Source organism: Seriola lalandi, unplaced genomic scaffold (genome assembly GCF_002814215.2).
Source record: "Seriola lalandi dorsalis isolate HSWRI2012SDOR001 ecotype SW California unplaced genomic scaffold, Sedor1 jcf7180002054476, whole genome shotgun sequence".
NCBI classification, from domain to species: domain Eukaryota; kingdom Metazoa; phylum Chordata; class Actinopteri; order Carangiformes; family Carangidae; genus Seriola; species Seriola lalandi.
In genome coordinates, this window is record NW_019525029.1 from 740,138 (window position 1) to 754,986 (window position 14,849).

The window sequence follows — 14,849 nt, forward strand, 5'->3', positions numbered from 1 at the left end:
CCCACACACACACACACACACACACCCGCATTGTAGAGATGCTTTAATTAAAAGTCTTTGAGAGCTGCTTCATGCCATCAGAAAGTGGTGTTGATGGATTCTGTAGCAATGCTGGAAATGAAATGAGGCAAATGTTATAAATTGCTCTGTTGTGAAATATGAACGACGCCAGCGTTATTTTCTGAAACCACATCTCATATTCCATATTACTTGTATATACAGCTTTTGGTTTTCCAGTTTGGATAAGTTCTTAATTTCACTTCCAGTTGTAATGTAGGAAGTCTTACAGCTGCCTTTTTGAAATCTGTCTTCTTTCTAATCCTCTTTTCCTTTTTCGGCCTTCTTGCATGTTTATCTTTTGCTGTTTTATCCTCATCTCTCAGCTCTGTTTTGCGTCTCTCCCTTACCTCTCTGTCTGTCTTGCTTTTCATTCTTTTCTGTCACTCGCGCTACTACAACCCTTTATTTAAATCTTCTTTTAATGTCATTATTTCATGTTTTCTGTCAGTGTCTGTCCCCCTCCCCTTTCTCTTCTATTGTTCTTTTGCATTTCTCACTTCTCTCTCTAACCCCTTTCACCTCTACAGATGATGTGACCCTCACATTACACATCATGAATTATTGAGGTGAAACCCAGCACTGTCCTGCTGCCCAACAAATCACAGGACTTCTCTCCCCTCTCTGTTTCCTCTCCTCTTACCCTCTCTCCGCTCTTTATTGATGTTTTTGTTCTTTAATTTCGACCTTTGGCTGCAGATCGGATCACAGGTTTCTGAGGGTAACATGAGATTTAGTTTTTGTCCTCTCTTTTGGAGTTAATCCTAAGGAATTATGGCCACTGTAACCCAGCGGCACATGCCTCTCTGGTTACAGCAGGTGGGCGAATGTTTGAAGACAGATTAACTGCACTTACACACACACACACACACACACACACACACACACGCACACACACAAAGCAGTTGTAATACCTTGCTGGACTAGAGCCTAGTTAGACTTGTGGTTTGATGGTTTTGGCAGCATGTTATTGCATACAGTACACTAGTTCAGTTAAACCAGTGGAAGGATTATAAATGTATGTGAAACAAATGAATGGAGAGAGTTTGGAGCCTCTTTCTCTACCGGTTCATGTTCTTTTTCATCAGATTCTGGAAAATATGTTCTGAGGAGACAGGAACTTGGCAAGTAAAAGAGGTTAACGGAAGCATGAAACATCAGATGTGGTGGACAAAATGAATGAACAGAGGAAAAGAGGAGAGGGAGGAAAGCACGGTCACATCCTGAAAGACTGACGAGAGCGTTCTTCTGCAAATGAAAAAAGATGGAGTGAGCTCTGTGTCCCGTTAGCCTGTTTAACCCTCTGGCAGGGTGAAAATAAACACACACTCGCTCACACGCAACTGAACCAGGTTGCAGCAAATCACCTGCTCTGGCGTGATGAGATCTGACGGCAGCTAGCTCGATAACAAGGCTCCATTTACTGTGTAAAGAGATGCCAGAGCGACAGATTGGAAATGGATACACAGCCCGCCAGACTATAGTAAACACTCATGATGACATGGAGACAATATATGGAGACAAACACACACCTGAGAAAGTCCTGGTGTGAAAACCTTGTTTCTCAGAAGTCGTTCCCTGGAGCAGTGTGTGTTGTGTCGATTGCAGGAAAAACATGTTGATCAAATGAGCACTGGACCATTTGTAGCCTTGCTCATGGTGAGCTGGTGTGTCCAACCGCTGTGTCTCTCAATTACATTTGAGCCCGTTTTCAAGGGATTTACTGTGTGTGTGTGTGTGTGTGTGTGTGTGTGTGTGTGTGTTTGTGTGTCTGTCCAATCAATAAGCCTCAAGGCCATCCATCTCTGAGTCATCTGTAGTTCTCAGAAACTGATGACAAGGTGCCCGGAACACACACTAAACGCAGAGACACATACACACCATCTTTACGGGAAAACCAAATACCAATCCTCAGTCAAGAGGCTTTGACTTCACACACAATTAAACTTGGTGCTCTCCATTGTAAAGCATGATTTCTCTTTATTGCAATTTGTGTCTCGTTTTTTGTTACTTTGGCTATTTCTATCTGTTATGACAGTGTTGCCCTTGTCAAATTAATTGCTGAGATACGGGAACGTGGCAACACAAATTCAGACTGGGAAAGAAAAAACTTAGACAGACACATATCTGAAACAAATTGGTTTAGACTGATTATCTGAACCACATTATTCAGAGATCAAACTGAAAGGGTGTGTGCACAAACACATTAAGAACAGGGGGTCAGAAGTTGGGCCGTCAATTTTGATGAATGTTGACAATAATACTAGATTTTTGAGAGAGAGTTTGATAAAGTCAATAAAGATAATGAATAACGGAGAGAAAAAAAAGTCTACAACCATGTTAGCGCATCTGTGAGGGTGTTGTCCCTTACACGCTGATGTTGAGTGGGTATAATGTTCACCACCTCAGCTTAGCATGATAGCATGTTAACATGAATTAATAAGCGCCAGGCACAAAGTGCGGCTGAGGTTAACAGGGATGTCATTAGTTTAGCAGGCACAGTTCATTCTGAGGGGGAACATGATGACAATGAATTTCATGACAATCCCTCCAGCTCGTTGAGACTTTTCCCTCAAAACCACAAATGTGAACGTCGTGGTAGAGCTGGAGGAAAAGTCAGAATATCATGGCGGTTCCTCCGATAGCTGTTGAGAGATTTCAGTGAAAAGTGCTGGACCAACAGACTGACATTAAAATACCCCGGAGCCATGCTGCTATAACATGACTAAAAATTTTGACAGTCTGTCTGAAGATTGGCTGTTTTATATCTTTCACTGACAGCTGCTCTGTAGCTTCAGTCAGTGTTTAGAGGGATGATAATTTGCCTTCAGAAGATGACTGATATGCTTTTGTCTGACAACTGAATGAATCACATAATCACACATTCTCTGCTTATGTATAATAAGGCTCGTATTTGTAAAACACATTCTTATTCCAAAATGGAATACAGTGCTGCTGATATTCTTTAAACTGTGTTTGTTTCGGCCGTTAGCCTATGAAGTGTAACGTGTGAGGGACTGTGCTTGCGTCTGTGTTTCTCAGAGGGGAGAGGCAGAGAAGGAAGGAGACAGAGAGATATACAGCTGAATGTCACTGAAGTGTCTAAGAAAGTATTTAACATACGTTACAAAACCACCATAATCTTCAATGAACATACTCGTTCGTATATCACTGATGAAATTCAAAAGCAGAAGGGTGGAGTGAGTCATTTTTGTGGAGTTGTGACAAACGTGACTTGAGTATGACACGCGCTTTGGAAAGAAAGATGCATCCACATCTCGAGCTATTGATGCAGCGGCTGCCATGGCAACGGGCCCTTGAATAAAGGCTATGTGGATTATTATGGGGTGACTCACACATAGCGCCAGGCCAGTCTCATTACTATCTTTAAATTAAAACCTGCTCATCAAACACACACACGTATACAGACACTCGCACAGTGCTGCAGACATGCACACAAAAACAATTTTGGTCAGTGTTTGTGTGCACACATTTCATCACTCACTGTTCTGCCTGTGCTCATGCAGACATGCTGTATATATCAACACTCACTCCTTTCTGCTCAATAGTTGTCCCCCAGGAATTAGTCTGAGCCTGTCTTTATGCATTATGGATTGAGATTAAATATGTAAACAGGATTCTCCACCAGGAACTAGGATGATCCAAGCTTTCTAGACAGGCTGGGAAAATAAATTATTGATGCCTTCCTCAGTCGGTTTTGGGGATATCTATGCTGCATTCTCCACTTGATAACTGTGGAGTGGTGGGTTTCATTAGACCCCCTGTGAGTGCACAGAAGTGGCTTTAGCCAGCTCCCTCCTGTGTGGTTTGGAAGGACTGTGATTTGAATGTTTTTCCACCATGGGACCTCCAACTGGCTTATCTTAGAAAGCCACGGGGTTGAGGTCAATCAGACTGCCTGTTCCTCTGTCAGATATCATGCTTTTTTCCCCCGTGCACTCTCAGGAGTCCTCTGCACAGGGACAGAAACCAGGGAGGAGCCACCCAGGATTACAGGCTCAATTTTGGAGTATGTGTGTGTTCGCATGAAAGAGGAGCGAGTGCTGGTGAGCTTGTTGCTATGCGTACAAACCAGGGTGCAGACGGTTCAGAGTTTGTTTTGAGTATTTCACTTGTGTTTTTTTTAGCTAATGAAAAAAAGAGAAATTGACGGTTGTAGTTACTTGTGTCTCTTAGAACCTGACTTCTACGCCTCAATAGAAACAAGATGTCAAAAATGCTCTTTCTCACTCTTTTCACTCTGTCCATCCGTCCTCTGATCTCTCCCTTTCCCTCCTCTTTTTATTCTCCCGGCATCACTCACCCCCTGTTTCACATTGTCTTCTTTTAAGAGACAACACCAGCAACTTGAGGTCACACTTCCATACAGTTTTGGGGAGTTTCAAGACTGAAATGGAAAAACTTGTAATAAAACGAGCCTCCCCTCCCAGTAAGCACCTACATGTTTCAAACTCCACTTTGTAGCACAATTTTGTTAACGGTACTCTGTGGAAATTTTTTCACCGCTCCTAGTTTTTACAAGCGGGTTGCAGTTTATTTTGTATCATGCACAACGATGCATATGTGCAAGCAGATGCACATTCCTGCCAATGTTAAATATTGGTTTTCCAAATGTCTTATGACCTGAGGATACACACAGTGTGATGAACAGTGATACAAACCAGAGAGCTAATTTATAGTCTCCAAACCGAAGCCTTAAATACCCAGGTGATGTCACTTGAGTAATTTTCTCAGATTTGATTAAATCATATAGAATAACAGAATATTATACATTATTATGATTATCATCCTTATTTATATTGTTATTATGCAAATGTTTCAGTGGATGTTTTGTGCCCCTGTGATGAGTAAACTGACCTTCATGTGTAAAATCAGTGGAATGCCCCTTTAATCCAGTGACATTGAACAGAAGGAAATTCTCTGGACTAGTAACCTGCTCAAACTGCCCTGCTGAGTCTAGTATGCTCACTTGCCTTTGTGGCTAAAGTGCTACTACATCTGTGCCTGCGCTTCAGTGAATGAGAGAGTGCTGTTTTATCTCGCAAACAGCAGGAATTCCTGCACTTTGATCACAGTGAAAATGTCCGAATGCACTTGGAAGCAGAACTACTTGTTTCTTGAAGTAGTAGTAAGATGTTGCTGTGCAGTTTGTGTCTGTCTCTGCTGCATTTAAATGACTGAACTGAGGCTAGCTCCCAGTGAAAACAGAGTGGATCTTTAAAGACATTGTACCTTTTCCTCACCTCTCTCACGTCCTAACGCTCTGTGTGTCAACAACTACAAATTAAACTGGCCTACCGCCGGAAAAAATGATCTCGGTGGACGAATGAAAAATCTGCTTGTCTGCTTTATTTTGTATAAGTGGATGTAAGAAACTGAATGGTGTATTTGAATATGATTTTCAGCACCAGCGTCTGCAGAAATTTGCATGAAGAGCTCAGTTTTTAAGGTCAACTGTCCCACAAACAGGACAGTGTGTTCTTTTATAGGTATCAGCCATGGTTTCTATATTAGCGCTGATGATAGAAAGGTGTGACTTATAGCTGGGTAGCCTGACCTCAGATGATTGAGGGGTGTGATGGTTTAAGAAGCCAGAGTCTGTGCTGTATGTATATGTGCATGAATAACTGTAAACTGGTCGGTTAGTTAGTAGGTCAGTTGACTCATTTCCTCTGAACCTTAAATGTTTTATGAAAGTGAATTATTTGCTTTGAGTTGTTAAATACTTTCTACATGAGATGTGAAGTTAACACTTGCTTATGAGCAGTGCTGTGTCATCCCATGGTTTTTTCAGCACCACAGCAAAGAGTATTTTTTGGATTTAGAAGAAAGCTAATGAACGAAAACATCATCTCAAATAACTAGACCTAGTTCTTAACTAATGTGTTTTTTCCTCTCTTTTTATCCCCATCCTCCTCTGTTTTCTTCCTTCATTTCTCTGCCCATCCTCTCCTTCTCTTCTCTCTTGTCCTGCAGGTTTGGATGACCTTCTTCCAGTAGTAGTGACGGAGGTGTGAGGCAGCGAGACCCACACCAAACCCCCCGGCAGCCATGCCGCCGCCGGCAGACATCGTCAAGGTGGCCATTGAGTGGCCAGGGGCTTTCCCCAAGCTCATGGAGATAGACCAGGTGGGTGCCTATGGACGAACAAAGACGCTGCGTTATTATCAAAACACACTACTTGCCCTTCAATTGGTGCCTGATATATTCAGTGTTCCTAACAATTATACTAATTAGCCCTAAAGGAAGTGCCTTAATTAAAGATGTTTAACAGCCAACACAGCCACAGCTTTGACATAACTTTAAAGACATTTCACTGAATGTGATGTGGTGCCCCTGTAATTAATGGCATCAATCTTGTACCATAAATGTGTCTGAAATCAAACAAGCCACATTATCCCAGGTATTTTCAGAAAAATAAAAATGTATGAAGCAAAATTTCCAAGTGTTTAAGGAAAGTAATTAAGAAACATTATTAAATGGTGGATCAGTCATGTTTGGCTGATACATGATCGTGGCAATCAGCGTGCAGGGTTGGGCTCCAGTAACTGGGGTCATGCTTCACATTTTGACCCACCCCAAAATGTTGCTTTTGTAATTTTCACTGGTTAAAATGACAAAGGCAGAATATTATATAAGCTGTAGATTACAGATCTGAACTGAATCTTTGAGTTCCGTTCATTTATAAATGTCGACTGCTAAACAGAATTAGATTAGAGAAGGAATTCAGGGTTGGATTTGGATTTGAGAAAATGCCATCAGACCACCTCAGTGCATCACAACAAATTCCAGTGATTTGCATCATATAGTGGCTGAAATTCAAGATCAAAATGCTTAGATGTTCTATTGTTGAACATCTCAAGCATTTGGATTCGATTTTGACTATTAAGATCTTAGATGGGACTGATTCCTTTTCTGGTGTTATTTGTTGTCGTGTTGATTGGCTGATTAGTGGCCAGATGAGTGCCAGAACACGGCTCAAATAGGAATCCACAGGTGTCGTCCCTTACTGCGTGTCAGTGGACGCCAATAATTAGCCAAAACAACGACTACCGTGTGTGTGTGTGTGTGTGTGTGTGTGTGTGTGTGTGTGTTTGTGTGTGTGTGTGTGTGTGTGTGTTTGTGTGGGGAGGTGGGGGGTGGGGGTGACTGTTGCGTTGTTTGATTACACATCCAGATTGTAAAATGGCCTGTTCTCTCTTTCTCTGTGTGTGTGTGTGACTCACGGATGGGCTAATGATTGTACAAGCTATGAGTCACCGTGGCAACTGGAGCCGTGATTGCCCTTCTCAATGGCTGAGCCACTGAATGAAACATTGAACTACAGAGAACATGTGCTTCTGGGTTTTCCGCAAGGTGCTTTAAGCACTTAAGTGAAGATTTAGGGATGTAGTTTTTGTATTTAATGACCCCTTATCAGCAGCAATGCTCCTGCAGTCTCAATTGTAAAATGTCTTTAGCTCCTCTTTGGTCTTTCTCTCGTCTTCACTTCTTTAAAACCCCCTGTGCTCCTTCCCTTCCTCAGCTTTTCTCTTATTCTCTTATCTCTCCCTGTCATCTCTCTCTTGTCTTCCTCCTATCTGTTGCCTCCTCCTCCTTTTCCTTCTTTGCTTTCTCCCTTGTTCGTTCCCCCTCTCACTCCTCCTCCCCGTCTTTTGTTGTAACTGTGAAACTTGCGTTGTGCCTCCTCCTCTCTTGTCCTCCACCGCCAACCCCCACCTCTTCCTCCTCCCTCTGCATCTCCTCTGTACAATAGGCCCTGCAGCAGCATATGGCTGTCTGAGTCATGCGATGGGGAGTGGGCTTCAGCTGCTCGAGCTGTCTTGAGACCCAGAGAATGCGTGTGCGTTTGTGTGAATGTGAATTTGTGTGTGTGCGTGTGTGTTTTTTGTTTTGTTTGTTTGTTTAGGTGGGTACAACTCTGCATAAGTGAAATTGTGTGTGGGTGTGTTTGTGTGGCAACATGCATACTTGTTACTATTCATGCATGTGTGTGTGCTCAATGTGCTGACAGCTCTGCGTGTGTGTGTGTGTGTGTGTGTGTGTGTGTGTGTGTGTGTGTGTGTGTGTAAGTGTGTGTGTGTGTGTGTGTGTGTACTTGTGCCCATTTGTATGGGGATTCATTCGTGCATCTCTGATTGCTGTGTGTGCTTGTGCTTGTGTGTGTGTTCCTGTGCCATGTTAGTTTGAGTGTGTTTAGGTACAGCTGTTTCTGTCTGTGTATATGTGTATCTGCAGAGATCACACTGTGATTTCTGTCTTTCCAAAAATTTTCAACATCCCTATAGACACAAAGGTCCGACATTTGTGTAGGGACGCTAGGGAATTGGTTATTGTCAGAAGTGCAATAGAGAAACAGTGGGAGGACAAGGTGATGGGGTTTCTGTTTGCTGGTAGAAAAAAAAAAGATTTGAAAATGAGCATGAGAATATCAGCAGCAACCAACAGAGGAATTTAAGTCAAACTGAAGGGAAACAATGTGTAGAGGCCTGTTGTGAGGAAGCAGTTTTCTATGGAATTATAAAGCTATTTTATAGAGGTATATGTGGTGTATGACTGAATACACATTTAACCTCTGTAAAGACGTGTAGACAATTGTGATGGCTATAAAAAAATCTTTGTCATATCTGACAATGTTCTATGACCAACACAAACCAAAACAAAACATTGTTTCGCCACTTGGAGCAGCGGAAACAAGCTGCAAATAAAACACTGACATACGTATTATCACCTTTTGAGTTGATATAGCAAACTTGTTAGCAAACAGCAGCTTAATTACACATCCAGCAAATAAGAGCAACATCATCATTCATTAGGAGTCACTTGTCTGGATGCCTGATGTTAGTCCAACATTCACCCTGTAGCTCTGTTTTGGTCTTCACCAGCTCCTGATCGAATTGTCTGTCTTCAGCTTGTAGCTGGGCAGTAGTGTTAGTAGTAGTGTACAGTGGGTTTATCAGAGCTTTTCCACTGAAAACATCTGCCTGCTGCAGCAACAAACAAGCAAGAGTCCACCAAAGTGTTTTTTGATAACTTTTATTTGTAATATGTTTCTTTTCTTTCCATTTTTCTCTTCTTATAAATCGAGATTGTCCATTTTCTCTAATTAATGCTGAGGATGATCACATGTAACAAATTAGTTGTAGACATGTTTCACTGCTGCAGTTGAATGTGATCGTTGTTGTAAACCAGACAGAGCTAAAATGCATTTGACAATAAGAGCCCCAATATAAGAATAAATGAATTCATTTTTTTAATTGCCTCTTAGCGATGTTTTTCCATGCATACCTAATGACTCTGTAAGAGCAGTAAAATTAAAACATTAAATAAGTAGAAAAATATCCAATAAATGCATCTTTGAGTGTAATAATGGTTTAAAATGTCTGTAATGGACATGCAGACATTGTTCCTGTCAGTCATGGGTCCTAGGTGGTGAAATCTGCTTGTAGTGTGATCGAATGACCTTGGAAAGAAAGAGATGAAGTGCTGTTATCCCCCCAGTTAAAAGGGAGATTTTTGAGCTGAAAAGCTGACAGATGGTATAGACTCACAAAACCTTTTATGCCAATGCACAAGGTGAAAACCTCTGATATTGTACTCATCACCAGACTGTTGTTTTTTGTCAAATTAAATGTAACATTTTTCAATTGCAGAAGGAAAAAACAGCACTTGAAATCTCAACTGGAGTAGTTAATGGAGTACCTGATCTGTACCTATTGGATAATGCACTAATATGAGCACAGATCAAGCAAGAACTCGAAATAACAATGCATAAGTGTAGTCACATTAAATCGACTTACCATGAGAAAAAGATCCAATGTTTGCACTGATGATGCAGAAGCGAGACGTTTAAAGACTTTTCAGAAAATATATTTAACTTATCTTTACCACTTTTCCTTATATTTAGACCAAAGTGAGCTTATTACTAACGACGCCAGAATAAACGGAGCAGCAGGAAGTGTTCTGAGCAAAAAGTTATACAACACTTTACACATGTGGTAAAAGATTATTACCTTTTTTGTAATTTAAATGTCCACACATTTAAATGTATTTATTTTCATTATTAATACATGTCCACACTGGAAAAAAGCTTTGATCGTGTTTGAGAGAAGGAGTCGCTCGAAGAAATGCACAAGTTTTTGCTTTTAAGACATTGCAGACTTTTGGATGTTTATTTGTGTGTGTGTGTGTGTGTGTGTGTGTGTGTGTGTGTGTGTGTGTGTGTGTGTGTGTGTGTGTGTGTGTTCGCTGTAGTCTGGCAGCATACTGTAAGTCCCAAAGAACCAGAGGATGACAGCAGTGGCGAACTAGCAGATATTAAGTACATACTGACTGGCACTGTGCACACACCTGTCTCTTATACACATCTCCACTCTCCTGCTTTCTCTCACTATTATCATCCATTCTCCCTCTTCCTGTGTTAGCTGTTGTTTTTCCTTCATCTTATCCAATTTGCTTATTTTTCACTGTTATATCCTCTGTTCCCTCTTTTGTTCATGTAACAGCTCACCCTCTTCTTTTGTCACGTCCCAATTTTTCCTTCCCTGTCATATATCCCCAACATCCTGCCACCATTATCTTCTCTCTGTAAATCTTCATCACTACAGCTTGTGCTCTTCGAAGCAGCCTCTCTCACTGCAGAGAAGCAGCAATACGATCATATCCTCCACAATGCTCAGTGAGTTGTATGTAGATGCTCATGAAATTACCATATGCCTATGCTAGAATGCATGACTGTAACTGTGTGGTTTTTCTGCACATGTTCATGCTTGTGTGCTTTGAAAAGATTAAGCTTGGCACAGTGGGGGTCTTGGCTCCAAACAGGGACTGCTGGGACTCCTGGGCCAGTAGATGGAGCAGCACTAGTGAAAGTGCTGTATTCAGATCTTTTACTTGAGCAAAAGTAACTATACTTCTGTCTGTTTAAGTCTGAAGGGATGCTTGCTGGAATCGGAGCAGAGGTCAAGATATTTTGACTTTTGGTCTCTATACAGGTCTAGCTCAAAAAATGCATAATGCATTGTGAGTCCCAATGTGCAACTTAATACACCTTCGTTAGATCCTCCCTGCTAATGGCTAAAAGCTCCCTTCTGTCAAACCCCACACAGTCAGTTTGCAATGCAGACTTTCTCTTAAGCACTTTAAGTCTCCTTTCAAACATTGGGAAGCTTCCTCCAGAGCCACAGAAGACATTTCCCAACTGTTCAACAGGCTGAATATTCTTTGCGATGAGTAAACTGAACTTCATGTGTAGAATAGGTGGAGTGCCCCTTTAATAAAAATTCACACACAAATACAAATACAGTACAAGTAAATATCCAGTATTCACAGAAGTGTTACCAGACAGAAATCACTTAAGTATATATAGTAATGGTGTGTAATGTTATTATATCAGGTCAGATTGTTGATGCATTAACATACCAACAGCATTTTTATTGTTGTAGCCAGTCAAAGTGAAGCAAATCTGAACAAATGTCTGTTGAGTTTGGGAGCATTTGTAATCGCATGTCAATACTTTTGAGAAATAACCAAAATGTGTTTGTAGAATTAAGTATTGAAAAATATCAAGCATCAAACTTTGGCATTTAGTTGCCAGATTGGTTCATCTGCTTATTCTTTGATCAGACATTTTCTGATCGAACATTTTTAACCTCAGATGATACTTTATTTAGTTTCTTTATTTAACTCTGAGGCATTGAGAGGTTTCACATATATTAGTCAATGAAAAAAGTGAAATATTATATTTAAAATGGTCTAGTATCAGTACAATAACCAACCCTACTGTTAGGTGTAAGAAGTCAAAAAGCATCATATCTCATAAACTGATCATATGTTTTATATGAAATGATATAATAATTATATATAATAATAAAAAAAAGTATAAGTAGTACTAGAACAAAATAGAAATACTCCAATACAATGAAAGTGCCCCTAATATAAACTTACTGTAAGTACAGAACTAGAGTGAAGGTACTTCACTCAACAACGTTCCACCAGTTTGGAGCAGAATACCACTGTTGTTGATCTAGAAGAGTTTCACATATAATGAATGAATGAAATGGTGCAGCAGACATGATTCCCACATCAGCAGTTGGACAGTTAGATAAATACAGGGTCCTGAAGAACAGCCTCTCTTTGTGCCAGACCTGTAATATAAAATAATTGCAGCCCACTCTGAGCTGACTGTTGTTTTAGGAACTCAAGCTTCGGCTGTGGACTAAATGTAGTTTTGCCTTTCTCCACAGAAAAAGCCTCTCTCAGCCATCATTAAAGAAGTGTGTGAGGGGTAAGTCGACATTTGCTTTTCTCACTGTGTGTGTGTGTATGTGTGCATAAATGCTTGCCTTTGGACTTGAAAATAATTCTCCAAGGGCTTCCTGCAAAAGCCCTGTGCCTCTGTCTCCATGCTTGAATCATATTAACTGTATTGTAGAGAAGATGTTTCCACTTTTTATACCAATTATGGAATGTTTTCCTCTCCATCCAATGGCTTTTAGGTGGTCCTTGGGGAACCATGAAAACTTTGCTCTGCAGATTGCCGACCCAACAAATTTTTACATCACAGAAAAGGTTTGGTTATCTGTTTTTAACTGCAGGTAGAAGTATCCAAGTTAAAAATATACCTCATAGCTGAGTAACTTCTGCTTTTATCTTGGTGATCCTCCACAGAATCGCAATGACATTAAGAACGGCTCGATACTTCGCTTGACCACCTCTCCTGTAAGTTTTATTTCTTTGATTTTTATTTTTTATTTTTTTTAGTATGTAAGAAAATTTACTTAGTGTGAATGCACAGACACATTTAAATTTTCTGAATCTCTGTATGTATCTGTCTTTTGCTTCTCCTCTGTCCCACTTCCCCTCCAGTACCAGACAGCAGTCCAGCTTCATGAGCGTATCCAGTCATCCAGCATGGATGCCAAGCTGGAAGCTCTGAAGGACCTGGCCAACGCATCCCGGGACATCACATTTGCCCAGGAGTTCATCAACCTGGACGGCATCTCCCTGCTCACTCAGATGGTGGAGAGTGGCACTGAGTAAGTTAATTGTCCGTCCCCTCTCCTCTGCGGTTTTTTTCCTCACCTCGGACAGTTTCTTGCCTGATGTGACAAACCAGGGATTTGTTAGAAGGATCCATCTTAACCCGACTTAAGTCTGTTGTGGCTTTAAGTAATCAGGTTGAGCTTTAAACACATTCCACTGACACGGACCTGAAGGCAGTGAGATTCCAGGGCGTCTTTGGAGTTGCACTGTGCATTCTGACTGGTTATGTTCAAAGCAGCTGACTGACGTGCTCATTCAGTAACGCACCTGAAATCATTGTATTAATCTTGATTTATGCTTTTGCATCAGGTGTTGAGGCTCGCTGTCTGTACTGGACTTTGTAGTTGAGCATGCTGTTGGATTTCACGGCACCACTGCAACACTAGATAGATGTGTTATCAGGCCGTGTTGCAGAGTTCATTATTTATAGTGTCTTCAGTAATCGTGTTTACGTTCTTACATTCATCTTGTAATAGTGGAACATTTGTTCTATCTCGCTACTAAAACGAAAAATGCTGCCCTGCAGTCATTAATTAGGCTGTAATCTGATTACAGTTTTTCTCTACCTTGATAATAGTGTGACAGCGGTTTGCAGTGTCTTTGTTCAAAATATGCCTTGTGCTCTGATTAGGAGAAAATTCTTTAACTTGCTTGTTGTCATCTTCCTTATGAAAATCATCTACCAGCAGCAGAAATATGTGGGATAAAACACTAGCAGCCTGACCTTAGTAAATATGTAAATTACATATCTGTGTCTGCACAGTCTACATTAGTTGCACTGGAGTCTACGCCACAGCTAGGGTCGCTATTTGTGTAGGAGCTACAGCAAAGCTCTGACCCCCTAACGCACTCTAAAGGTGTCATCCAAGTGTGTTACTGCTGAAAAGAGAAGACTTAGCTTTTATTATGTATGTAGTACATGCCCAGGGGCTCCTCTTTGTCTTTGTTGACCATGAGAGTGATATTACACTCAACTGATAGGAGAGCGCTGCACTGGCTTCTGTCTGTTCAGCACATCCAAAAACTGTGTGTGTGTGTGTGTGTGTGTGTGTGTGTGTGTGTGTGTGTGTGTGTGTGTGTGTGTTGAGGGAGGGTGGAGGCCCCTTGAGACTGTCTCAACTGAAGGTTAAAGCGAGGGCATTTTTCGCTGAGGTGGAATTTCTCAGCCCTGATGCCAGGGGGAAGTGTGTGCGTGTGCGTGTGTGTGTGTGCGCATGCATGCGCATGGGCATGCCAGTAGCAGACTGTGTGAGTGCAAGGTGCCGGCCAACCAGAGTCAAAACCCAGAGTTACAGTCGGAGTGAAAACACGCGCAAACACACACACACACATGCACACAAGCTGGCATACGATGCAAACTGGCAGGGAGGGCAGCAGCAGCCAACCATCCGGGACGCTCTTGTTTTCTGCCTCATGCAGTTCTCATTATTCATCCCTTTTTCCCAGTGAGAAAAAAGATGGATTGAAAAGTTGTTTACTTGCATGAGAAGTTTGCTCCAAAGACACACTCATGGTGTAAACACACACACACACACACAAGGTCAAATGTGTTTTTACTACAGCGCAGCGAAAAGCCAAACACTGCAAGACACAACCGCACACTGATAGACTCTACTGTTTGTGAAATTGATCAATAACTTCTTAAAGTGTATGCCCTCTCTTTTGGTGATCCTGATTGTTTTGTAGGTACAGAGAGGTTCACATCCCAGTCAGGTATTTAATATCTT

The 14,849-nt window shown here is 41.3% G+C and overlaps 1 protein-coding gene across 3 annotated transcripts in view; it reads left to right on the top strand.

Annotated features, from left to right (window-relative positions):
* The window catches only part of elmo1 (engulfment and cell motility 1 (ced-12 homolog, C. elegans)), a 98,662-nt gene that overhangs the window by 26,075 nt on the left and 57,738 nt on the right, over window positions 1–14,849 (top strand). For all 3 annotated transcript variants that reach the window (XM_023412129.2, XM_087175573.1, XM_087175574.1), the window contains exons 2-6: window positions 6,055–6,207; window positions 12,324–12,364; window positions 12,576–12,648; window positions 12,748–12,798; window positions 12,946–13,115. In XM_023412129.2, the coding sequence (XP_023267897.1) occupies window positions 6,130–6,207; window positions 12,324–12,364; window positions 12,576–12,648; window positions 12,748–12,798; window positions 12,946–13,115 (413 nt within the window). In that variant the 5' untranslated portion in view covers window positions 6,055–6,129. The remainder of the gene's footprint in view (window positions 1–6,054; window positions 6,208–12,323; window positions 12,365–12,575; window positions 12,649–12,747; window positions 12,799–12,945; window positions 13,116–14,849) is intronic.